This window comes from Schistocerca gregaria, chromosome X (assembly GCF_023897955.1).
Source record: "Schistocerca gregaria isolate iqSchGreg1 chromosome X, iqSchGreg1.2, whole genome shotgun sequence".
Classification (NCBI taxonomy): domain Eukaryota; kingdom Metazoa; phylum Arthropoda; class Insecta; order Orthoptera; family Acrididae; genus Schistocerca; species Schistocerca gregaria.
Window position 1 is genome coordinate 178,364,279 of NC_064931.1, and position 26,869 is coordinate 178,391,147.

The 26,869-nt window shown below is 43.4% G+C and overlaps 1 protein-coding gene across 1 annotated transcript in view; it reads left to right on the forward strand.

The window, feature by feature from the left end:
* Positions 1-4,291: 4,291 nt before the first annotated feature.
* The window catches only part of LOC126298578 (glycine receptor subunit alpha-2), a 156,102-nt gene continuing 133,524 nt past the window's right edge, over positions 4,292-26,869 (forward strand). The window contains exon 1 of the mRNA XM_049989949.1: positions 4,292-4,369. Within this exon, the coding sequence (XP_049845906.1) occupies positions 4,335-4,369 (35 nt within the window). The 5' untranslated portion in view covers positions 4,292-4,334. The remainder of the gene's footprint in view (positions 4,370-26,869) is intronic.

Consider the following 26,869-nt stretch of genomic DNA (forward strand, 5'->3'; position numbering starts at 1 on the left):
GGTACACATACTGTGATAACTGCTACCTTAATATGTAAAACTTGAGTGTGTTACTTTTTCTGGGCGTCCAGCAGTCTTCCCTCTCGCTGTACAGGGTGGCAGAGGTACAGGTACACATTGTGATAATTGACACCTTAATATGTAAAACTTCTGTGCGTTACTTCTTCTGTGCGATTAATAGTCTAACACAAACACATTACGTAATTAACTACCTGATGTTTTCTGCACAGTTGGAATTGCACCACGAAGTGGTTTACACCTGTTAGCAGAGAGCATCCGTTTTGCATCCACACGTCCTCACTTCAATATCTGACCTCCTGCCCAGGGGAAAATAATAATGGCTTGTTTGCGCCATATGTATTTGGAGGTACTAAGCAACCTAAAAACATACCATTTGTAACAGCTATAATTTCTAAGCTGTAACTGAATTAAATACTGATATAACGTTATCCAGTATACTGTCCTCAGACATCAATGGAAATATATGCTCTTGCATTCCTAACACCCTCCATAAATGATGTTAAGTAGTAAACGCTCAAATAGACTGATAAAGTTTTCTCGCACTTCCAGCTGTGTTTGGTGATTAAAGGTGCATGAGCTGTCGGCAAGGAGCTCCCAAGCACTGTCATGTGGTGCCTGTCATGGGATTGCTGCTACTGTCCTTATATAGCCGCCCCACTGCCTGTGATGTTGCGGGGGCCCGCTCCTGCGTCATATACAGGGTGTCTCAAAACTTTTGTGTCGAATTCAAACAGATTACAATGCACCCAGAACCGATTATAGTGAGGCAGGGAACCAATGGTCAGAAATGCATATTTATTGTATTATGGATATACACAGAATAAACTACATGACAACAACGTAGCTCATAGTAATTGTTCAAAGCCACGACCGCCACTCTCAATATATGTACTGCAATGTAACATGCAGTTCTGCCGCACTCTCGCAAAGATCGCGGGTGTCTGTTGTACACTGGAACGGGCAGCAGCTGATAAACAGCACACAGCCCTGACCACATTATTTGCTGCCTCCCTGTTTGACTGGTCCACGTTACCTGGTATTCTTGTGAGACGTATTGCCACAGTTCGTTGTGACTATACCCTTGCCGTCCGTGAAAGGATGTGGTTTCAACAGGAGGTGTACCACCCACTTCGATCTAAATGTCCACGAGAAGAGCACGTACCTTCATCGTTGGAATGGAAGGGGAGGTACTGTCCCAAGGCCAGCGGGAACGGCGAATCTAAAATTTCTCGAATTTTTCATCTGCTGTACGAAACCGCTATAGAAATGGATAAAGACCTGCTTGCTTGGGTCCAAGCTGCCTGTCTCCTGGTACAACAGACACCAGGGAACTTTGCTTGAGTGCGGCAGAACTTCATGAGCCGTTTCCATGCATCTACTGAGACTGGCCGTCGTCACTTTGTACGCCTACTATGAGCTACATTGTTGTTATGTGTTGTATGCTACGTATATCCATTACACAATAAGTATGCATTCCGACCATTGGTTCCCTATCTCAATATAATCGGTCGTGAACCCATTATTACCTGAAACTTCCTGGCAGATTAAAACTGTGTGCCGGACCGAGTCTCGAACTCGGAACCTTTGCCTTTCGCGGGCTAGTGCTCTACCAACTGAGCTACCCAAGCACGACTCACGCCCCGTCCCACAGCTTTACTTCTGCCAGTACCTCGTCTCCTACCTTGCAAACTTTACAGAAGCGCTCCTGCGAACCTGTAAAATGGTTCAAATGGCTCTGAACACTATGGGACTTAACATCTGAGGTCATCAGCCCCCTAGAACCTAAGGACATCACACACATCCATGCCCAAGGCAGGATTCGAACGTGCGACCGTAGGGTGCGAACCTGCAGAACTGAGTGAGTCGTGCTTGGGTAGCTCAGTTGGTAGACCACTTGCCCGCGAAAGGCAAAGGTTCCGACTTCGAGTCTCGGTCCGGCACACTGTTTTAACCTGCCAGGAAATTTCATATCAGCGCACACTCCGCTGCAGAGTGAAAATCTCATTACATTATCACCTGTTTGCCTGATGCTTGTTGTGTGCAATCTTATGGGACTTAACTACCAAGGTCATCAGTCCCTAAGCTTACACACTACTTAACCTAAATTATCCTAAGGACAAATACACACACCAATGCCCGAGGGAGGACTCGAACCTCCGCCGGGACCAGCCGCACAGTCCATGACTGCAGCGCCTCAGACCGCTTGGCTAATCCCGCGCGGCTATCAGCTGTTTCAATCTGACCCAAAACGTTTGAGACACCCTGTGTGATAATGTGTTAATTGTGCGCCAGCCGCGCTCACTTCAACCTTCTGTCGGCTGGATCCCAACCTGAGCTAAGCTGCAGGGCGCCGTCTTTACTGACGATATTGTTAGTCAATAGGTAGCCACTAAAGGTCTCAGCTTTGTCATGTGCTAATGAAAGCCATCAAGCATTTAAACGCGCAAGTAAGAATTATTAAACTCGTCTGAAATAATTACTCGTTCCACGCCAGAGACGGCTATTGGCACTAGTAAGACCTGAAGTGTCACGTGCTGTGACGTACGCCCTGTGGCCTGTCTGCTTGTGACGTCTCAGACGGCAACCCGGCTATATGAGTACGGCAGCTTATCTCACGACAGTTGTCAGTTGACAAAGGTCGAGAAGCTCACGGTCGAAAGCTCGTGGACGTTTCACCACTTGAACTGGCTGCAAGGTCGAGCAAATTTTATTAGTGCACTACTGGCCATTAAAATTGCTACACCAAGAAGAAATGTAGATGATAAACGGGTATTCATTGGACAAATATATTATACTAGAACTGACATGTCATTACATTTTCACACAATTTGGGTACATAGATCCTGAGAAATCAGTACCCAGAACAACCACCTCTGGCCGTAATAACGCCTGGGCATTCAGTCAAACAGAGCCTGGATGGCGTGTAGAGGTACAGCTGCCCACGCAGCTTCACCACGATACTACAGTTTATCAAGTGTAGTGACTGCCGTATTGTGATGAGCCAGATGCTCGGCCACCATTGACCAGACGTTTTCAGTTGGTGAGAGATCTGAAGAATGTGCTGGCCAGGGCAGCAGGCGAACATTTTCTGTATCCAGAAGGCCCGTACAGGACCTGCAACATGAGGTCGTGCATTATCCTGCTGAAATGTAGAGTTTCGCAGGGATCGAATGAAGGGTAGAGGCACGGGTCGTAACACATCTGAAATGTAACATCCACTGTTCAAAGTGCCGTCAATGCGAACAAGAGGTGACCGAGACGTGTAACCAATGGCACCCCATACCATGACGCCGGGTGATAAGCCAGTATGGCGATGACGATAGACGCTTCCAATGTGCGTTTACCGCGATGTCGCCAAACACGAATGCAACCATCATGATGCTGTAAACAGAACCTGGATTCACCCGAAAAATGACGTCTTGCCATTGGTGCACCCAGGTTCGTCGTTGAGTACACCATCGCAAGCGCTCCTGTCTGTGATGCAGAGCCAAGGGTAGCCGCAGCCATGGTCTCCGAGCTGTTACTCCATGCTGCTGCAAACGTCGTCGAACTGTTAATGCAGATGGTTGTTGTCTTCCAAACGTCCCCATCTGTTGACTCAGGGATCGAGACGTCACTGCACGATCCGTTACAGCCATGCGGATAAGATGCCTGTCATCTCGACTGCTAGTGATACGAGACCGTTGGGATCCAGCACGGCGTTCCGTATTACCCTCCTGAACCCACCGATTCCATGCTATGCTAAAGTCACTGGATCTCGACTAACGCGAGCAGCAATGTCGCGATACGATAAACCGGAATCGTGTTAGGCTACAATCCGACCTTTATCAAAATCGGAAACGTGATGGTACGCATTTCTCCTCCTTACACGAGGCATCACAACAACGTGTCACCAGGCAACGCCCGTGTATGAGAAGCCGGTTGGAAACTTTCCTGATGTCAGCACGTTGTAGGTGTCGCCACCGGCGCCAACCTCGTGTGAATGCTCTGAAAAGCTAATCATTTGCGTATCACAGCATCTTCTTCCTGACGGTTAAATTTCCCGCCTGTAGCACGTCATCTTCGTGGTGTAGCAATTTTAGTGGCCAGTTGTGTATATACCACCGTGAAACCGTTCATTCGTTCAAAACGACTTGTTGCAAAATAGTTGGAGGAGTGCGTATACACTGTGTGGAGAGTATAGTGCGTGGTGTTGCAGGTTCCAGCAGTGGCGCAGCCAGAGGCTCGTGGCGGCGGGCCGTCCGCGCGGCTACCCTCGCCAGGGCCGCGCCCCCACTTACCGCGACTTCGCCTTCCGCAGACCGCACACCCACATGCCGCCACCGCCACCGCCGCAACAGCACACCAGGTGAGTCCACCACCATTGCAACTTGCCTTGTTCTGGAACTCTCGACATATCCGAGGTAGGGATAGCGGTAGTTGGGACCTTGTACGAGGGCAGTAAGTACCGGGTGATCAAAAAGTCAGTATAAATTTGAAAACTTAATAAACCACGGAATAATGTAGATAGAGAGGTAAAAATTGACACACATGGTTGGAATGACATGGGGTTTCATTAGAACAAAAAAAAAAAAAAACAAAGTTCACAAAATGTCCGACAGAAGGTGCTGGACAGAAAACTGCTACCGTGACAGGTGAATGGTACGCCGATATCTTACAGAATCGCATCATCCCCCGCCTGGCTGCTAAACACCTGCTGGAACGTACGATGTTTATGCAGGATGGCGCTCCACCCCATATTGCTAGACGCGTGGATGATCGCTTGCGCGCGTCGTTTAGTGATGATCGTGTGCTCAGCCGCCACTTTCGTCAAGCTTAGCCTCACAGGTCCCCAGACCTCAGTCCGTGCGATTGTTGGCTTTGGGGTTACCTGAAGTCGCAAGTGTATCGTGATCGACCGATATCTCTAGGGATGCTAAAAGACAACATCCGACGCCAATGCCTCACCATATCTCCGGACAAGCTTTACATTGTTGTTCACAACATTATTCCTCGACTATAGCTATTGTTGACGAATGATGGTGGACATATTGAGCACTTCCTGTAAAGACCATGATCTTTGCTTTGTCTTACTTTTTTATGCTAATTATTGCTATTCTGATCAGACGAAGCGCCATCTGTCGGACATTTTTTGAACGTTTGTATTTTTTTGGTTCTAATAAAACCCAATGTCATTCCAAGTATGTGTGTCAATTGTACCTCTCTATCTACATTATTCCGTGATTGATTCAGTTTTCAAATTTATACTGACTTTTTGATCACCCGGTACTTATTCAATGACCGTTCACACATACAGATCGATGACTTTCGTAAATCACTTCAGAGGATGCCAGCTTACTTCCCATAAACCGACCACATGCTTCGAGCAAATATGTTGTAGACAATCCTTTCATTAGAGATGGAGACCATGTTCAGTTCTAAAGGAAAGGAGAAGGGAATGGACTTAACCCCTTTTTTTGAGAAACTACCTGTCCATTCACCTGAAGCAACTGAAGGAAAGGGAGGTAAATCTAAGTTACGATAGCCGAAGGGTAGCTTCTCCCTAATATGGCTGCAATTGTTGTGACGGGAAGCTCTCTGCATCGCGAGAGGTAACACTTATCTGCTGTAAGGTTATTCCTAAAATTGATATGGCTTTCTGTTTCATGGTAGCTATACCTGTACTGGACTCGGCTAATTGACGAGAAGTCCAGAAAAGGTCAAATACCAGAAACCAAACACTGATGTTCAATAGCTACGTTTTTTTCTTCTTTGAGCATAAGTAACTATGCAAGAGCTAGGATTGTTCAAAACATTGAAGTCCTACGAAGGGTATAATGCTACCAGTGGTAACTGCGGAGACGCGAGACGCGAAAATGCAAACATCTACACGATGTATTAGGAAAACAGTCTTAATCGCGTTTATTTACTTATTTAGTGCCGACCGGATTCAGCCCATCGCAGTGCCCATCCTCAGGGCGAACAGTTTCCTGCCATACTTTAGTAGATATGACGCCACCAGCAGTCGACCAGCTGTATGTTCGCCCTGAAGAAGGCTCCTGCGACGGGCTGAAACCGGTCTGCACTAAATATATAAATAAACGCGATTAAGACTATTTTCCTAATACTAAGTTAATTATATATCAAGCGCTGTTACTCCACAACCATGTTGTCCAAGCACCTACTAGATGGTTATAATCAGCCTCTCACTACTTGAACCGGTGTAGGCCGGATACTACTTACCGTATTGGTACCAACTTTTATAGGAATAATATTCAGACTGCAGTTGCTTTGTTAATAGTTTCATGACTCACCGTTAGGCGCCGGTACTGGTATGGCAACGTAGGGTTGAAACACATGCATCAGTGTGCATTACGGTTGCAGACAGTCAGCATGGGTCTAGATAAGATGAACAGCGCATTACTTGTAAAGCTGTTTTATCAAAACAGCAGCGATAGTGCTGCTGCTCCTTCAGCACCGAGATTGAGGAGCATGATTCAGAATTTCGAATTAACTGACGATTTCGGAATTGCTCCTGGGGGAACCCGATGGCTAATTGCTCCAAAAAGCTTTCAAGAAGTTATTGTTTCCATAGCTGAAAATGCTGAGCGCAATTGCTATCCGGAAGCAGTCCACGAGCTGTGTCAAGAAAGTTGAACATCCCATGGTCCACCGTTTGAAAAGTGCTGCAAACAATTGTGAAATGGTACCTCTAGTGCGTTTACAGGCTGTCACTCGTGGATGCAGATGGTCGTCGATTTGAGCAACGGTTGTAACCTGGAACGTAAGCACGGTACACATTTACCCCTTTCATGTGGAAATTAAAATGTGTTTCTTTCAATGGTTTGTTCATTATTTCTCTTGCGCATGTCCTTACAAATTTTTTTTCATTGTTTCACTGACCTACGTTCACTCGTTTTTCCTGGGGACCCTCTCAAGTAGCGAAAGTTTTATTACAACGACACTGTACAGTATATCTCCGTGCGAGCGTGCAAAGATTTAACAGAACATAGAGGACGCTCCCCTGAACAATTTGAGATAGGGAACCTGGGTCGGAGAAGCCAGCTTAAGGACATAAGCAGAATAAAAACACATTACTGTGTCCTTTTTTATTTACATTAGTTACAGTCAACTGCAAATACCCTCAGGGACACAATGAACGTACCACTTGTAGTGTATCTTACAAAATGTTCTGAAACTGACGGCCAGCAACCACAATGCAAGCATGTCATCGGTGAGCAAGATTCTGACGTACCCTGACAAAGATCCCTGGTGTGTTTCGAATCACATCACAGGCAGCTACAATTTTGGCAATTAATTCCATCTCCGTATGCACTGGGGTCTCATACACAAGTGACTACAGCTACTCCCGTTTGAAATAATGAAGGGTATTCAGGACAGGTGACCTCGAAGGCCATGAGATAGGTCCTCCCCTTCCACTCCATCGACCAGGAAATACAGCATTCAGATGGTTGCGGACATCCACACTGAAGTGAGACGGTGAACCATCATGTTGTATCTACATCCTCTCACGAACAGCGAAGGGTATGTTCTCCACTCAGGAAGAACTCTTTGCACGAACCTCAAGTGGCTATTCAGATGGCCTTCAGCACCATCACTTCCTAGTAATCAAGCTCGTCCTCCTTGTTTCCTTGCAGGAAATAAAGGATGTAAATAAACAGTGCAGTACATGTAAACTTGTGCGCATGTTAGTTGTAAATAAGTTGGAAAACGGTAATGCTAGACAAAGCGGTAGACACGTTTACTTCCACATCTCCTCAAGCTGCCTTCTCCAACCACATATTCTCCAAGTCAAATTGTTCAGTGGAGCATTCTCTATGTTCTGTTGCATTTTTGCACACTCTTACGGAAACACACTGTATATAACTGGTCGCAAATCGACGGTCACAGATTCGGTGCAGCTACACTACGTGATAAAAAGTATCCGGACACCTGGCTCAAAATGACTTACAAGGGCGTGGGGCCCTCCATCGGTAACACTTGAATTCAGTATGGTGTTGGCCCACCCTTAGTCTTGATGACAGCTTCCACTCTTGCAGGCATACGTTCAATCATGTGCTGGAAGGTTTCTTGGGTAATAGCAGCCCATTCTTCGCGGAGTGCTGCACTGAGGAGAGATATCGATGTCGGTCGATGAGGCCTGGCACGAAGTCGGCGTTCCAAAACCTCCCAAAGATGTTCTATAGGATTCAGACCAAGACTCTGTGCAGGCCAGTCCATTACAGGGATGTTATTGTCGTGTAACCACTTCGCCACAGGCTATGCATTATTAACAGGTGATCGATTGTGTTGAAAGATGCAATCGCCATTCCCGAATTGCTCGTCAACAATGGGAAGCAGGAAGGTGCTTAAAACATCAATGTATGCCTGTCCTGTGATAGTACTATGCAAAACAACAAGGGGTGCTGGCCCCCTTCACGAAAAACACGACCACACCACAACACCACCGCTTCCGAATTTCACTATTGGCACTACAGACGCTGGTAGATGACGTTTACCGGGCATTCGCCATATCCACACCCTGGCATCGGATCGCCACGTTCTGTACCGTGATTTGTCACTCCACACAACGTTTTTCCACTGTCAAATCGTCCAATGTTTCCGCTCCTTACACTAAGCAAGGCATAGTTTGGCATTTACCGGCTTGATGTGTGGTTTGTGAGCAGCCGCTCGAACATGAAATTCAAGTTTTCTCACCTCCCTCCTAACTGTCATAGTACTTGCAGTGGATCCTGATCCAGTTTGGGATTCCTGTGTGATGGTCTGGATATATGTCTGCCTATTACACATTATGCCCTCTTCAACTGTCGACGGTCTCTGTCAATCAACAGACGAGGTCGGCCTGTACGGTACAGACATATGACACAAGTGACGCCCAATTACCTGACCACATTCGAATTCCGTGAGTTCCGCGGAGCGCCCCTTTGTGCTCTCTCACAATTTATAATGACCAGTGAGGTCGCCGATATGGAGTACCTGGCAGTAGGTGACAGCCCAATGCATCTAATATAAAAACGTATGTTTTTGGGGTGTCCGGATACTTTTGATCACGTAGTGCATGATTGACGCCACGAGAACTGTATGTGAATAGAAGAAAAAATATTATTTTTAATAAGCTAACGTCTCATTTCTCGTCCTTCCCATGAGTGGGGACAGGCTGATAGTCCCACGCGATGGATTTCCTAGAGAATCACCGAACTATCCGAAGTGCGCTCGTCTCCCTTCGGGTGTAGCTACGAGTGAGAATTCCTTTGCCTTTTTTTCGTATAAATTATACTAAAAATTGTCACCCATACGGCGTTTGGTTGGGTTGGAGCTGAATGTTGTTACTTTTCCTTTGCCGTAGTGGGGGCACCTTGCTTGAACGCCTTTGCTCAGCCTTCCCAAGCCTAGAAGACAACTGGTTTAAGCGTTCACGCGAGTGGAAGCTATCAGTCACGTGCTCACAGCAGGCCTTGTACAGCTGTGTCACTGAAAACCTCGTCATGACCAACGGATACCAGTCGTTTTAAGGAAACAGTCGTCTTCAGGGACTCCGGCCGGGCGACCCAGGCGAGCAGTTCCGGAAGTGAAATTGTACTTCGAGGGACTCACGGAAAGCGTTTGCACTGTATGTTCATATGTATCAGTTCGCTCTTCCGGTTTCGCCTCCTTTTTCTCTGCACGTTATCACTGGCAGTCGGCGCAGATCACGACATAGTGCCTGTGACGGACCAATCGGATTCTCATGCCTATTCAAGTTAGTGCTCGTTCTCTACTGTCCTCCACGCCTACGAGACTTGAAACTATAACCTGCTTTTCTTCCTGCGGAGATTGGCCAGTTCTTAAGATGCAGTACTGGGGAGCGGGATATATACTTCTGTCTGAGGCTCGTGTTTTGGATGATTAACTATACGATAGTGACAGCTGTCATGCTTATGAAACTGGTATATTTCGTTAGAAAAATGTAATACATCAAGCAGCATTACATGCCCAAAGGGCTATGCTACGTTACGAAGGGGTACTACAAAATTGCAGTAAAGGCAAATCCTACATCTCGTTTTCAAGAAAGATGGAATTGGCACTTAATTTATTTCGAATTAACTTTGATTCTATCAGGACCCGTTGTGCACAGCAACCGTAGACTCGAAGCAGAGGCAAATTGTAGTCATTCGCAGTTCCATTAATTTTTATTATTCTTGCAAATCTAGATTTCGGCTATAAACAGGAAATATGATCGCTATTTGTCCATATTCTAATACTAGACCACATGCTACTTCATTTTATTTGGGTTCCTCGTGATTGCACCCTTAATCATTGAGGGAAAATGGAAGGGGGTCAAAAGGGATCCCGATTTGTACTCCAGACAAGAAGAGAATTAATAATACATTGTAAGGAAGAAAAACGGAAAAAAGAACGCAGCACGAAGGAATTGCCCGTATGGGACGGAAATCGGTAGAAGTGATGTACATGTAAACACAAATAAAGATTACAATTTCAGACAAAATTGGATAATTTATTCAAAAGAAAGATTTTCACAAATTGAGCAAGCCAGTAACACGTTGGTCCACCTCTGGTCCTTACGCAAGCAGTTATTCGGCTTGCCATTGCCATTGATTGATAGAGTCCTTGGCTGACCTCCTGAGGGTTATCGCGCCGAATTCTCTCCAATAAGCACATTAAATCATCGAATTCGGAGGTGGTTGGAGCACTAAGACAAGCACCATGTGCTGAAATATAAGTCCAGGATGACTTGCCATGAAGGGTAACAAAACGAGGCGCAGAATATCGTGGACGTACCATTGTGGTGCAAGGCTGCCGCGGATAACAACCAAAGGAAACCTGCTATGAAAATGGCAATCAAGACCATCAATCTCGGGCCGTATGGCTCGTTACATTCACGTTCGTATCCCACCATTGCCCGGGCGTTTCCAGACGCCTTGTCCGCCTGGAATCTGACTGACTGGGGTAGAATTTCTCCAGTGATGAGTCCCGCTTCGACTTGAGCCACAATGATCTGGAGACAACAGTATGTTTTGACAAACATGGCTATTCTACAATAATCACAAAACCACTTCAAATGAATCGTAACATTCGAGGGCCAGTCAATTCGGGAAGACTTACTACAGGCAATGAATTTACTATTGAGATTAATTATCTCACAAATGTTACAGCGCGCCATCAAATATATGCAGAAAATTTTATTTAGGTGTGTCGTTCTCGTTGGTCTTCTTAACTCAGCGGTCAGTATGGCTTTCCACCATGCAAAGGAAACAGTACTGCCAGGGAATTTTCCTTCGTGGGAGGTCTGGAAAGGGATGATCACCACCCCTCCGCACTGCATACAGATGACGCCATTAGCTGATGGATGACAAGGCGCTCGGTCGGGCCCGACTGCCCCTGCCTGTGGCTTGCTGCCTACATGTAATATTCAAACTAACTCCATGTTTATTACGTCGGAAAGATATTACTGGAACGTTAATGACAGGGTGATACCTCATGTAACTAGTGAATACGGAACTACACTGCGCGTGTAAGAGCGGCCATTAAAATTGCTACACCAACAAGATGACGTGCTACAGACGCGAAATTTAACCGACAGGAAGAAGATGCTGTGATATACAAATGATTAGCTTTTCAGAGCATTCACGCAAGGTTGGCGCCGGGGACGACACTACAACGTGCTGACATGCGGAAAGTTTCCAACCAAACAGCAGTTGACCGGCGTTGCCTCATGAAAAGGAAGAAATGCGTACCATCATGTTTCCGACTTTGATAAAGGTCGGATTGTATCCTATCGCGATTGCGGTTTATCGTATCGCGACATTGCTGCTTGCGTTGGTCGAGATCCAATGACTGTTAGCAGAATATGGAATCGGTGGGTTCAGGAGGGTAATACGGAACGCCTTGCTGGATCCCAACGGTCTCGTATCACTAGCAGTCGAGGTAACAGGCATCTTATCCGCATGGCTGTAACGGATCGCGTAGCGACGTCTCGATCCCTGAGTCAACAGATGGGGACGTTTGCAAGACGACAACCATCTGCACGAATAGTTCGACGACGTCTGCAGCAGCATGGACTATCAGCTAGGAGACTATGGCTGCGGTTACTCTTGACGCTGCATCACAGACAGGAGCGACTGCGATGGTGTACTCAACGACGAACCTGGGTGCACGAACGGCAAAACGTCATTTTTTCGGATGAATCCAGGTTCTGATGAACGCACATTGGAAGCGTGTATTCGTCATCGCCATACTGGCGTATGACCCGGCGTGATGGTGTGGGATGCCATTGGTTACACGTCTAGGTCACCTCTTGTTCACATTGACGGCACTTTGAACGTTGGACGTTTCATTTCAGATGTGTTACGACCCGTGCCTCTACCCTTCATTCGATCCCTACGAAACCCTACATTTCAGGAGGATAATGCACGACTGCATGCTGCAGATCCTCTACGGGCCTTTCTGGATACAGAAAATGTTCGCCTGCTGCCCTGGCCGGCACATTCTCCATATCTCTCACCAACTGAAAAGGTCTGGTCAATGGTGGCCGAGCAACTGGCTCGTCACATTACGCCAGTCACTACTCTTGATGAACTGTGGTATCGTGTTGAAGCTGCATGGACAACTGTACCTGTACACGACATCCAAGCTCTGTTTGACTCAGGGGCCAGGCGTATCAAGGCCGTTACTACGGCCAGAGGTGGTTGTTCTGGGTACTGATTTCTCGGGACCTATGCACCCAAATTACGTGAAAATGTAATCACATGTCAGTTCTAGTATAATATATTTGTGCAATGAATACCCGTTTATCATCTGCATTTCTTCTTGGCGTACCAATTTTAATGGCCAGTAGTATATCTCGTGTGCTGTCCAAACACAGTGACGAAGAGTTGTTTTCTCCACACATGTTTCGCGTTATCTCCTTAAGCTTGCTTTACTACCTACGGCATGCCGGAAACTGTGTTTGAGGCACTTAAACCAGTGGAGATATGTAGTCTTCCTGGGGAAAAGCGTCACAGTGGGTTAAATTAATGTTGGTCCCATGTTCTGAAAATTAGAAGTACTCAGTCCTGGACTGAGACTGAAGTCATACCTCTGCCGAGATTTAGCGCTGTTCACGTTGTCTCACCAAAGTCTTCGGGCCCTACCCAATGCCCTGCTGGATTATGCGTTTTCAAGGGACTTTCATATTCCGGCCCGAGTGAATGAATTTAAATTAGACAATAGTAAGTGCCTTAAAAACACTTACTCTTAACAACAGAATTCTTTTCTGGGGGAGAGTGCACAACATATGAACGCAATATTTAAGTTACTAAAAAGGGCTGCAAGAACAATCACTAAAAATAGTAAATGGGCTCATTTTCTGTTGAAAGTACTGCGGATTTTAACTACACCATGTGATTCCCTTTACCAATCAGTTAAACATGTAAAAAAGTTTGATAATTACTGCACAAACAATTCTGTCCATGACCATGGAACTAGAGCTTGACTGAACTTATACCAAGAAATAACAAATAAAACTATCAAAATGGCATTCTCTGCAAAGTAATAAAACTGTAGAATAAAGTGTATAAGAAAGTGAAAGGATCACTAAAATAAACTTATTTGAAAAGACTGTTAATCTCTTCCTGTTAAATAATAGATTCTATAAGTTATGGATTATTTAGATAACTCCGAGTAGGAGTTGGCAAGAAATATGTAGAACAGGAAAATAGTAATACACATTGATGATTTTTCTTCCAAAAAGTCCAATACCCATTTTCTCCATTGCACAATTTTCTCATTTTACTCTCTTTCTGAGCTCAAAATCTCACTCATTATGGAGGGACAGTGACTCAGTTTTTTAAGCAAGCGTATGGGTAGTAGCGTAACACAAAATGGAAAACAAATGTCATCGTCATTCTGATGACAATTGACAGTGTTTGTACAATGTGGGTAGCGTGTACAATGATTAGTGCTGAGAAATGAATGAACAGTGTAGCCACAGTTTTTACATAATGAAATAACCTACTCTGGATGTGTGGACAAAACAGTATTGTACACTACAACTCTAATCCTCATCCGACCATCCTGATCTAGAATTTCCGTCGTTTCCTAAATTATTTCTGTAAAATGCCAGAAAGGTTCCTACAATAAGACCACAGCCGGCCAAATTTGGCCTGTCTGTATGTAAATGCCTGTATACTTGAATTACGTTTTTTTTTTATTCTTAAATTATAATACAAGACACGGCCAGTATCCTTATAAAAGTAAGCCACAGACGAATGAAACTACTACCACTACTACTACTACTACTACTACTACCAATACTACTACTACTATTACTACCACCTCTACTAATTTTTATTTAGGGCCAAAAAACTGCAGAACTCTAAATGTAAAAGGCAGTATAATAGAGTTAGAAGAGGAGTTAAATAAAATTTAACGCTGCAAAAAAATTAAACCTGAGTAGATTTAAAATCAGTACATACGTTTAACTACAAACAGCCGGACTAGGAAGGAAAAACAGGTATGGGTTCCAGGTTTAGTTGTAAAGAGAAAATTACAAACAGTTCTAAAAATGTTGTACGTATTCCAGACGTGGTTGCAAAAATAGCTTAAAAACAAAGAAAAGATCCTACATATGTCTTATTCAAGTCAGTCCACTAACGTCCTCACAGTCTGATGTGCAGGAAGAAGACCTTCGGAAAGAGTTGAAGAAATGATGAGAATGAGAGACTGTTTTACGAAAGCAGAACAAAAACTAAAGTTCGAATCTTCGCTGAGTTATTTGACGTCTGATAATGAGATGTCATATTTGCCAATAAGAACAACATGTTCGTTCGTAACGGTATAAAACAAACTGAAAATGGATTTGGTAAAGATCTAACGAACATGCTATGCTTTATGGAACACCAAAGAAATTATTAAGGGTATGACCGACCTCAATTACTTCAGAACTTTGAGTGGTCATACATACGCACGATGCACAGTAAAAACAACTACGAAGCTAGGAAAAAAAACACATTCACTGTGCAGGAAGTCAGAACTGTGGATTACACGAGTTTGTTTAAGATATGAAGAATCCTAATTAAATTAAGCAACAACTTCAATTTATTACGAAATGAAGGTTGTACAACCTTAGACGAATAGGGCAATTATTTAACATAGGTACTTACATAAACAGTGTAGTGCGTTGCAGATACGAAGAAAGTACAGTAAAAGATCATCTGAAATAGCACTAGGCAACTATTAAAGATAAGGCGAGAGTTTCAAGAAAACCATAAGAGAAACATAATTGCTGAGGCTAACAAATCTGTTCAAAGAGGGAGTGAATGTGCGAAGATGCAATGAAATTGTGGTTAGAGAAGTAGGCGAAAGAAATAAGAACATGAAGAAACCAAACGAGGAATGCATATTGAGTAGACATCAAATTTCATTAGATAAAATGGAAGACAACACACAGAAAAAATTACAGTGATTTCAAAAAATGTTGTTCAGTTCAAGAAATGAAAAAGGAACTTAAGTAGACAATAATGAATTTAACGGCTTTCTAAAACTAATGTAATGTGACTTGTTCGTAGCCATTCTAAGTATGAAGGAAAGAAATGCGACTATAGATGCCGTATTTGTAATATGTATGGCTTAAACTGAAACAAACGTAGTACAGAAGGTACTTGCAAAGATACGTCCCAAAATAGAACTGTGCTGTAATTGTCCCGCGTCACAAGAAAAGAGACAGTTAAGACATATAAAACTATAGACCTATCAATGTTCTCTCTGTAATGTACAAAATATCCATCAAAATTACCACTAAGTATGCGGTGAAAATGTAACAGGTTTCCTCTAGAAGCGGTTACAGTACAATGAGCTATTAGCATGCCGTAACCGAAATTATAGACGAGAACAATGAATATGAATTACCACATGGCCTCCGTTTCGTATATTCAGTTGAAGCGAAGTGTGGAGAAAAAGGCATTGTTTCAGCCGATATTAGTATACTGCAGAAATCATACTGTTATAAATAGCCAAGAGAGAGTTTTCAGATTCCTATAGTAGGAAAACAAGGAAGTAATACAGATATATGACACTTATTTAAACCATTTTCATTTTGCTGATGAAACTGTTCTCTTTGCTTGCAATGTAGATAAGCAACAAATAATGGAAATAATTAATACAGCAAATTTGATAAACGGCCTTACATTCGATTGTATTAAGAAGAAAGTTGTCTAACCTTGATAAACTCACTACATCAGAAAGACCATAAACCAGATGTTAACGACAACTGACGAATGTCTTTGCTACCAGTTATATATAAAATAGTTCCCAATAATTTACTAAACATAGTAGAAGAACACTGCATAGTCATTTATGTGAATATCAAGGTGGTTTTAGGAAGGGCAGATCACGTTCAGAGCAAATATTTAATCTTAAGATAATTACTCACCACAGATTAATTAATACAAAGAATTGCATTATTGTTTGTTGATTTCAAGAAGGCCTTTGATTCCGTCGATGCCCAAACTATAGCTGAAATAATCGGAGAATTTGGTGCAAAGTCTAAAGTAGCATATCTAATTCGTGAAACACAGACACAGTATCTAAAGTGAAATTTGCGAGAGAAATATCTCAGCCAATCGAAATGAACACAGGTGTATGACAAGGTGACTACCTATCGTGTTCTAGAAAAATGACGAGAATTTGGAGCGAAAAACTGGATGAATATAAGATTTCATGAACAAGATTGGAAAGAGGAAAAAGATATTGGAATAACCCGTCTCACATTTGCAGATGACTTCGCTTTACTGTCTGAAAATGTGACAAAGATTAATCTTTTAGAAGTAGATAGTAGGGCCGATTAAGAATTTCTGCAGAAACAAATTTTTTACAATTTTTTTTACCGAAGTTTCTGAAAACAGTAATTGGTCAGATTGAAATAGTTAAAAAAATTAATTATCTTGGGGAAGAGGTCCAAGAAAATAGTTTGGAATAAGCTGGGTGGGTCTGTTGGAATAACTAAAGACCTTCACAACAAAAATGGCTTCAAAAAAAAAAAAAAAAAAGACGCAAAAATAAGGCATTGCAACACGGTAGTGGAGGAGGAGGAGATTAGTGTTTAACGTCTCGTCGACAACGAGGTCATTAGAGACGGAGCGCAAGCTCGGGTGATGGAAGGATGGGGAAGGAAATCGGCCGGGCCCTTTCAGAGGAACCATCCCAGCATTTGCCCGGAGGCGATTTAGGGAAATCACGGAAAACCTAAATCAGGATGGCCGGAGACGGGATTGAACCGTCGTCCTCCCGAATGCGAGTCCAGTGTGCTAACCACTGCGCCACCTCGCTCGGTCACGGTAGTGGAGCCAGAATGTCTGTATGGTAGCAAATGTCTAGCATTACACCACAATCTATATAAATTGGAAAAATCAGAAACTCGAATTCGTAGGAAAATACTAGGCCGCTTGCGTATTAATGATGAAATTTATCAATATATACAAAATGTATCGGAAGAAATGAGAAAAAGGACTGACATTCTTCTTTCGTTATGTCAAATGGAATACTGTAGATTAACGAAGAAGATCTTCAAATATTTGCTGGGAAATAAGCCAGTAGCAAGCTGGAGGCATGAAGTAAAGAAGTATATAGAAAAAAACATACAATCTGAATAAACAACTGACAGAGAAGTGCTTGGGGAAAAGGTACTGAATACGGAAGGATTCCTAGGTATGGGAGTTAAAAAAGCTGGTCTGAAGACAAAAACAAAAAACATAGTAGACAAATGAAAGAACACTGGAGAAAAAAAGAAAAACGAATAAGAAGTTGAAATTGGCTAGAAGTCCTTAGTTGGCCTATCCAAGAAGAAAAAATAGTCTATAATTAACGTATGGAAAATAAAATGGTAAAAATGAACAAAAAATCACAAAACAGACCGATAAATTTTTGTATTTAGAGGGGTTGAAGAAGACTGTTGAATTAAAAAAAAGTACCCGAGATAAAATTTGCATCGAGTACATTTGTTAACTTAAATAAGGTCTAAATAGGATCGTCAAAACCAAGTTTCCGATGTCTTTAAAAAGGGAAGTTGCAATAGGGTCTGATTTATAGCAGCGATGCATGGACTCCCAATGAAAGAAAATTTTAGAAAACTAGAGTTGTTTAGCAGGCAATGTCGTGATGAATCTTCGGAGTTAGTAGAACAGGTAGGAAAACAAAATGTTAAGTGGATCAAAAAAGACAAAATGATCGAGACAATGATCAAACTGGAGGTGGGTAGATGATTTTCTTATATATGCAGTATCAACATGATTGCGTATATTTCGTGTCAGTAATGCGTAAGTCCACAAGAGATCTTTATCTAGCAAACGGCAGGTGGTGATGATTATGATTTGGCTTTCTTCTAATTTTGGGGCATTATTATCCCTTCCACGTCGAGTTTGGAAAGAAGATCAAACGTGAGCTACTATACCTGTGCCCTAATACTTTAACAATTCAAGAGTGTTACACAGATGCAAGTGTGGTATCGATAGCAACGATGCCATGGAATAGTTTCTCAAGTTGGCACTACGAGAGACACAGACGACAGCGCACTCTAGCCGGTGCTGTCGAGGTCTACGCGCTCCGCGACTGCTTCAGCCCTTTTCATCAGGTGCAGCCAGCCAGGACACTTCGCTTCAGCATCACACCTACGTAGAAAGTTATGTAATCGTTTATCACCTTGTTTTTGCACCAGTAAACTATTTTCTTGCAGTACCGACTTTTATTATCTTTTTCCGTTCCTCCCCTCGCGCCGCCTCCCAGGCGGGATAAAAAAGCAAGTAAACCTTCAGTAGGAACGGCAAGAGATAAAATGGTAAGAATAATCATTTGGATTGTATTATACAGCGTGTTCTTTTTTCTATTTCTGTATCATGTTCTCAGCATACAGATGAAGGCATTCTAGTAATACGCTGTCTGTATGACATGCACTTGACAAACTGTACTCTGTAAGGACGAAAATTGTCATCCAAATAAAGGAAACAATCGCTAACCCCACTAACACACAACAGAATTAAAGCTTTCGTCTCCACAATTTTGCCTGCCGGAGTGGCCGTGCGGTTCTAGGCGCTACAGTCTGGAACCGCGAGACCGCTACGGTCGCAGGTTCGAATCCTGTCTCGGGCATGGATGTGTGTGATGTCCTTAGATTAGTTAGGTTTAAGTAGTTCTAAGTTCTATGAGACTGATAACCTCTGAAGTTGAGTCCTATAGTGCTCCGAGCCGTTTGAACCATTTTTGAATCTCCACAACTTTGAGTCATCAAAGATTGTTTCGGCTGACTTGGAGGATCAAGGGATTGCCAGTATTGATTCGTGCCGGCACTATTAGCTACCCACCACGGTACTGGAATTTTTCTCGCGTAAGTGTGGGGTTATTTCGCGCTCCACGTTAGGTGCATGTGCAAATGCTTCAGATGAGAGGCTCATGTCTTGTTAGGGTACAGCTCCATTCGATGTGATCTCCATCCATCGGGGTATAAGACGCTCAACAAGGCCTATTCCATATGTTCATCCAACATCCGACGGTGTATGGTTAACAGTCCACCTCATAAGCCTTCGTGTATAGCTATAAAGTATCCGGACACAGCTGTTGGTGGTTTGTGTTGCTGTTTTGTGTCTTGTCACGGCCTGACAGGCTCGTTGCAGCTGAGTAGCATTCTGACACATATTCTGATGAACTGTGAGGAAAGGTGACGGCCTTCTGTCACTTCCGTTATTGGTAGATGACAATGCGCTGATCTTCTTAGAATACAGTCCGTTGTGTGAAAGTGAGTCACAGGGCTGAAGTTACACTGAGAGACATTCAATGGCTTTCGTTATCTTATGTTATGATTCTCATACCAACGACTTGGCATAAAACAGAACCCGGTAGCCCACGTTTCCGATATAGCGCACCACCATTTCGCTTAATGTAATGAAAGCTGTTGCCGAACACCGTCGGCCTCAGAAGCTCCAATCCTTGAACACTACCCAAATTATCAGTCACCTATCTAAATGAGTGGAACCAATCTTTCCTCTTTGCCTTCAGCGCTTCTACTTTTACGTGCTCAAAGCCATACCATGTGCGCAGTTGTGCGCGGTACGTATACCAAGATTTTCATCTGACACGGTAACTGTTTTGACGAATGCATAATTAGTAACAAGACTCATCCGTCATAACCTGAACAACGAAACGTATTGTAGGTGTAGAAAGGTGCATATGAAAAAAAAACCATCCCTCTCCTAATGAAAACGGAGATTGTAGTACACAGTGCAGCCGTGAAGCCCGCACGCCGAACCTGGACGTAGTATATTTCTGGAGCACGTCCAAGAAGGCGGCAGATGTCTAAACACTATGTTGGAGTCCACGGCTTCTGGCGACCCCTATCGATTTTCTTATTCTGGCTTTAAATGCTTAAATCAGTTGGCTGTTCAGGAATCGAATTTTTTTAACGGATAAAATCTGGGCAAAGAGCATTCACCAAAATTTCCACTAAGTCGAATATTAAATGTATTTTAGACCTGTAAAATAACATATTTTGCTGCCAGAGAAAATACATACAGCTTGTCTCGTATCAGTGGACGTATGGACCTCCATCGGCCTCCATATCATCCATGGATTGTTGTTCTTTGACGGGTCGAAGGTATAGGGGCATTACCTTCCGTACTTTAATCTGTCTTATTCGCTCGTGATCAGTAAGTATTTGCTTCTTATAGAGGACGTTGCTTCACGTAGCATTCAGTTGATTTACAGTTTTTGGATAGTATTCAAACGCAGTACAATGGCTGGCGTCTCTTAAATGTCTGAGACTCTGTAGGATGCTTCACTGCTATTAGGGCTCTACGCGTCCCTCCCATTCCCTCCCCTGAGTGATCCAGAGTTAGGGATAGTTGTTCTTGGAAAGTCGACAAACGTCCCTCATGAATTAACCTACACACTACTTACAATTACAATTTCGCTACTTGAGAGGGCACCCATGAAAACTGTATCATCATAGAACAATGAAATTTAGTAGAAACATTTTTAATGACGTGAAGAAGAGAAATAATGAATAAACGAGTGAAAGAAACACATTGTGATTTCCACACGATAGAGTAACATTTCTTAATTGGATTCCATTTTTATGTTACAGGTTACAAACGTTGCTTAGACTGGAACGGCACTATAGATGTCATTTCACGACTGTTCGCAGCATTTTTCGAAAGGTAGATCATGGAATGTTCAGCTGTAGTGAAACAACTCGTGCACTGCTTGAAGATCGCACACTGCGTCCTGTTTTCTCAGCCATGGTAACATTAACTTCTTCAACAATTTATCGAGAAATTGGCCACCAGCCTCTACTGGGAACAGTTCTCAAATCGCCAGTTAATTCGAACTTCTGAATCACGTTCTTCAAGTCAGGTGTGGAATGAAGACATCGCCGTATTTCGTTAATCAGTCGACACCCGAGAAGAGCGGAAACACTTTTGCTGATGTTTTAATAAAACAGCTTTACGAGTAGAGCCCTGATCACCTTGACCAGACTCATGTTGACTGTCTGCAACGGTAATGCACATTGATGCTTGCGTTTCAACTCTACGTCACCGTACTAGTACTGGCGCCTAAAGGCAACTCATAACACAAACACTACTGACAACGCCAAACATACAGCGCGTAGTCTGAACAACATTCCTATGAAGTTGGGTTCCCACACTGTAAATAGTTTTCCGTCTACACTGTCTCAGATAGAGAAAGCTTAATTTTAACCATCATATATAATTACTCTAAACCAATGTTATGCGTTCGTCGTTTTTAATCAGGAATGGTTATGGCGGAATCGTTTTTTCCTGAGCCTTTCAGCCAGTGCAAAAATTGTCCTTTCGTTCTTGAGCTAGATAAACTACAAAGAACCACATTTGAAAAGCACTCTCTTCTTGAGGAAACGCCTGTTATTTTACACAGATGATGTCCAGCCTTCCAAAGTCTCTGACGTATCATCGCTCTACTACAATACTGCTTACAAAAATAAGAAGTCATAATTTTTTTTATTCCAGCAATGAAGGAAAAAAATTGAGAAGTCATCTGACAGTTTATTTATTTCCAGAAATCGTCGATGTTGGTATGTTTTCTACACCCACGAGATGGTTCTAACTTCTAGATCCTCATTCAAAGCATTCATTACAGGTACCTGATAATAAAATATTACATTTGTAAAATCGATCGCAATGTAATTTCAACATCATTATAAATATCAAAACTAAGAAGAAAATATATTTCGCGTGAATACTCAATATTTGTTCGTGTCTTCCAGCCCTCATGTTCGCAGGAAACAAATAATTATCTGTAATCGAAACGTCCTGAAAGCACTACGAGGCTTGAGAATAATAAGATGTAAGTTTAATAGAAGAGACATACGTAAACAAGCAAAGGCTAAAAGAAATTTAAAAAAAAGAAAACATGCACATTTCACGTTATGATACAGCTATTACTAAGTCATAGTACTATTTCCCAACCACCATAGCAATATTGATAGTGAAAATAAAACTCCCTTAATAAATTCATGAAACAAATAGTCTCTCCCAGTATAAGTTTTACAAACAGGTGTTTTGTTGTTGTCTTCAGTCCTGAGACAGGTTTATGCAGCTCTCCATGCTACTCTATCCTGTGCAAGCTTCTTCATCTCTCAGTACTTACTGCAACCTACATCCTTCTGAATCTGCTTAGTGTATTCATCTCTTGGTCTCCCTCTACGATTTTTACCCTCCACGCTGCCCTCCAATGCTAAATTTGTGATCCCTTGATGCCTCGCAACATGTCCTACCAACCGGTCCCTTATTCTTGTCAAGTTGTGCCACAAACTCCTCTTCTCCCCAATTCTATTCAATACGAGTGTTATCAGAGCCAAATTCAGTTAGTTGTTCTAGAGGTAACATTCACATTGAACTTTTTCCAATTAGTTTATTGTTCCATGCCGTTTCCTCTTGTATATAAGGCCATTGTATTTCAGTCCAGTTACAGTTCTTACCAGTATTAACAACACATTTGTGTCTGAAAATGAATGAAGTAATCCAATGCGCTGCGACCACAGAAAAGAAAAAAAAAGTTTAGTTACGACGACGAAGATATAAGAGAAAGAGAAATGCTCGGATAGGGGAAGGAATCGTCCAGGAATTTTCCCTAAAAGATTAAGAGAAACCATAGAAAACCTAAGTCTGAATGGCCGTATGGGGATCTGAGGCGCCGCTCTTCCGAATCCGCCAACAGGCAAGGTGGCAGCCATACAACCAGTAACGGGACGGTCTTAGTTTCTTTAAAGTGAAAATGAAATTTCTTGACGATCTAATATGACGTTCATCCGGAATGATGACTCTAATACTCTTGCAATGATTACATTTGTCCTCTTACTAGCTGTGTACCTGGTGTTGCTTGGGTATGTATTTATTCCAGTCTTCTGTTAGTCCATTCACTCCTACCCCACCTCTCAGACCATATCCTCCATCCCCCACTCTCTCTGTACTCCTCCCCCCTCTCTCTGTCCATTTGCTTCTCACTCTCTGTCTGTCTGCTCCTTCCCCTTCTGCTCATTTCCTCTGTGTCCATCTTATGCTCCCCCTTCTCTGACCATCTCCTCCTCCTCCCTCTGATCATCTCCATTTCCCCCTCTCTGTCCTTTATCCTCCTCACCCCTTCATCTGTCTATCTCCGCTCCCTCCCTCTGACCATCTGTTCTTCCCACCTCTCTCTGTCCATTTCTTCTTCCCCAGCTCTCTTTCCATCTCCTTTTCCTCCCTACTCATCGATCTCTCCCTCCTCTCTTCTTTGGCCATATTGTCCCACTACCCCAATAGAAGACTGCTGATTCTTACCCCCACAGTATTTCTTTCCAGACAGTAAGTAATATGTGTACCAAGTGTGGTTGAAACTAGTTAGATAGTTACATGTACTATGGATCATTTTGTACAATAGATCGTAATGATGTGGAACGAGTCATTTTACATTCATATCGCAAATTAATTTGTGCATATGGGTAACTCCTCCCCACCACCTTGTACAGATTATACTGACAGAAAATCTTCTAAGGAATAGAAGGTGTTGTCAAGGAGCAATTTTCTCAGTTTGTTATGAAGTTTTACTTTGGTCTCTATCAGACATTTTATATTACTGGGTAATATTAATCCATATGATACTATTAAATGAAAATATGTAAAATACGTCTCTCCCCAAGATTTACAGTGATACTAAGAGCAAATGTGGCTGAATTAAGTTGTTTTAGGAGCTCCAAAACGTGTTTTTTTTTCAATCTAAATTCTCATCAATAGGGATCCCTAAGAATTTAGAAGTTTCCACCCTGTTTACTACTCCCTCACCGTGTGTTACACTTATCACTGGTATAGTACCTCTAGATGTGTGGAACTGAATATGTTGTGTCTCTTTAAAATTGAGGGTGAGACCATTCACAGAAAACCAGTCAATGATACTTTTAAGGACTTTGTTTATCATTTCTTCTAGTTCTGTACATCTGCTTGGATTGATTATAGTACTAGTGTCATATGAAAAAATGAACGAATTCTGCTTTTTACACTCCTGGAAATTGAAATATGAACACCGTGAATTCATTGTCCCAGGAAGCGGAAACTTTATTGACACATTCCTGGGGTCAGATACATCACATGATCACACTGACAGAACCACAGGCACATAGACACAGGCAACAGAGCATGCACAATGTCGGCACTAGTACAGTGTATATCCACCTTTCGCAGCAATGCAGGCTGCTATTCTCCCATGGAGACGATCGTAGAGATGCTGGATGTAGTCCTGTGGAACGGCTTGCCATGCCATTTCCACCTGGCGCCTCAGTTGGACCAGCGTTCGTGCTGGACGTGCAGACCGCGTGAGATGACGCTTCATCCAGTCCCAAACATGCTCAATGGGGGACAGATCCGGAGATCTTGCTGGCCAGGGTAGTTGACTTACACCTTCTAGAGCACGTTGGGTGGCACAGGATACATGCGGACGTGCATTGTCCTGTTGGAACAGCAAGTTCCCTTGCCGGCCTAGTAATGGTAGAACGATGGGTTCGATGACGGTTTGGATGTACCGTGCACTATTCAGTGTCCCCTCGGCAATCACCAGAGGTGTACGGCCAGTGTAGGAGATCGCTCCCCACACCATGATGCCGGGTGTTGGCCCTGTGTGCCTCGGTCGTATGCAGTCCTGATTGTGGCGCTCACCTGCACGGCGCCAAACACGCATACGACCATCATTGGCACCAAGGCAGAAGCGACTCTCATCGCTGAAGACGACACGTCTCCATTCGTCCCTCCATTCACGCCTGTCGCGACACCACTGGAGGCGGGCTGCACGATGTTGGGGCGTGAGCGGAAGACGGCCTAACGGTGTGCGGGACCGTAGCCCAGCTTCATGGAGACGGTTGCGAATGGTCCTCGCCGATACCCCAGGAGCAACAGTGTCCCTAATTTGCTGGGAAGTGGCGGTGCGGTCCCCTACGGCACTGCGTAGGATCCTACGGTCTTGGCGTGCATCCGTGCGTCGCTGCGGTCCGGTCCCAGGTCGACGGGCACGGGCACCTTCCGCCGACCACTGGCGACAACATCGATGTACTGTGGAGACCTCACGCCCCACGTGTTGAGCAATTCGGCGGTACGTCCATCCGGCCTCCCGCATGCCCACTATACGCCCTCGCTCAAAGTCCGTCAACTGCACATATGGTTCATGTCCACGCTGTCGCGGCATGCTACCCGTGTTAAAGATTGCGATGGAGCTCCGTATGCCACGGCAAACTGACTGACACTGACGGCGGCGGTGCACAAATGCTGCGCAGCTATCGCCATTCGACGGCCAACACCGCGGTTCCTGGTGTGTCCGCTGTGCCGTGCGTGTGATCATTTCTTGTACAGCCCTCTCGCAGTGTCCGGAGCAAGTATGGTGGGTCTGACACACCGGTGTCAATGTGTTCTTTTTTCCATTTCCAGGAGTGTATATACTATACGGAAGATCGTTATATGTGTGAGGAACAGCGCTGCCCCGAAGACCTTGGGGAACCCCATACGTGATTTCTCCCCAGTCATAATGATGTCCCTGGACTACATTGTTTGAATTACTAGGTACAACTTTCTCCGTTCGTTTGGTTAGGTATAACATTATCTACTAGTTGGCTATACCATCAGTCCCATAAAACGTCAATTTGTCTGGGAGTATACTGTGATTCACACAGTGAAATACTTTAAAGAGGTCGCAGAAAGTACCCAACCGTGCTATTATATTATTTAATACATGTAAAATCTGGTGAGTGAACGTGTAAATGACATTCTCAGTGGAGCAACCCTTCTGCAACTCAAATTGTGATTTGCTAAGGATACTACTATTGTTTCTAAGGTGGGATACTGTTCTTGAAAACATCATCTTTTCAAAAATTTTGGGGAGTAATGTAAGCAGTAAAACAGGTCTGTAGTTACCGACATGTGTGTTATCACCTTTCTTAAGTAGGAGTCTGACAATGGCATATTTCAGTCTCCCTGGAATAATGCCTTGAGTTGGTGATGCATTACATATTTCAGATATGACTGGGCTTATAACATGGGAACAAATTTTTAGTAGTCTAAAGCCAGATGACCTTTTATTTTTGTGAGAAAGTACAGTTTTCTTTATTTCAGAAGGAGAAGTTGATGATACATTCATATAATTGCGTTTTATTAAAGTTACAGTTTGAACATCCTGCTGTGATTTTGCTTTTGAACAGTTTGTCCCTATGCTTTCTACTATATTTAAGAAATGATTATTAAATGCATTTTCTATCTGACGTTGTCTTGTTCTGTGGCTGGTTGTCCTGGGCTCCTGGGATTTAGGAGGTGTTTTTTATCTGCCTCTGCCC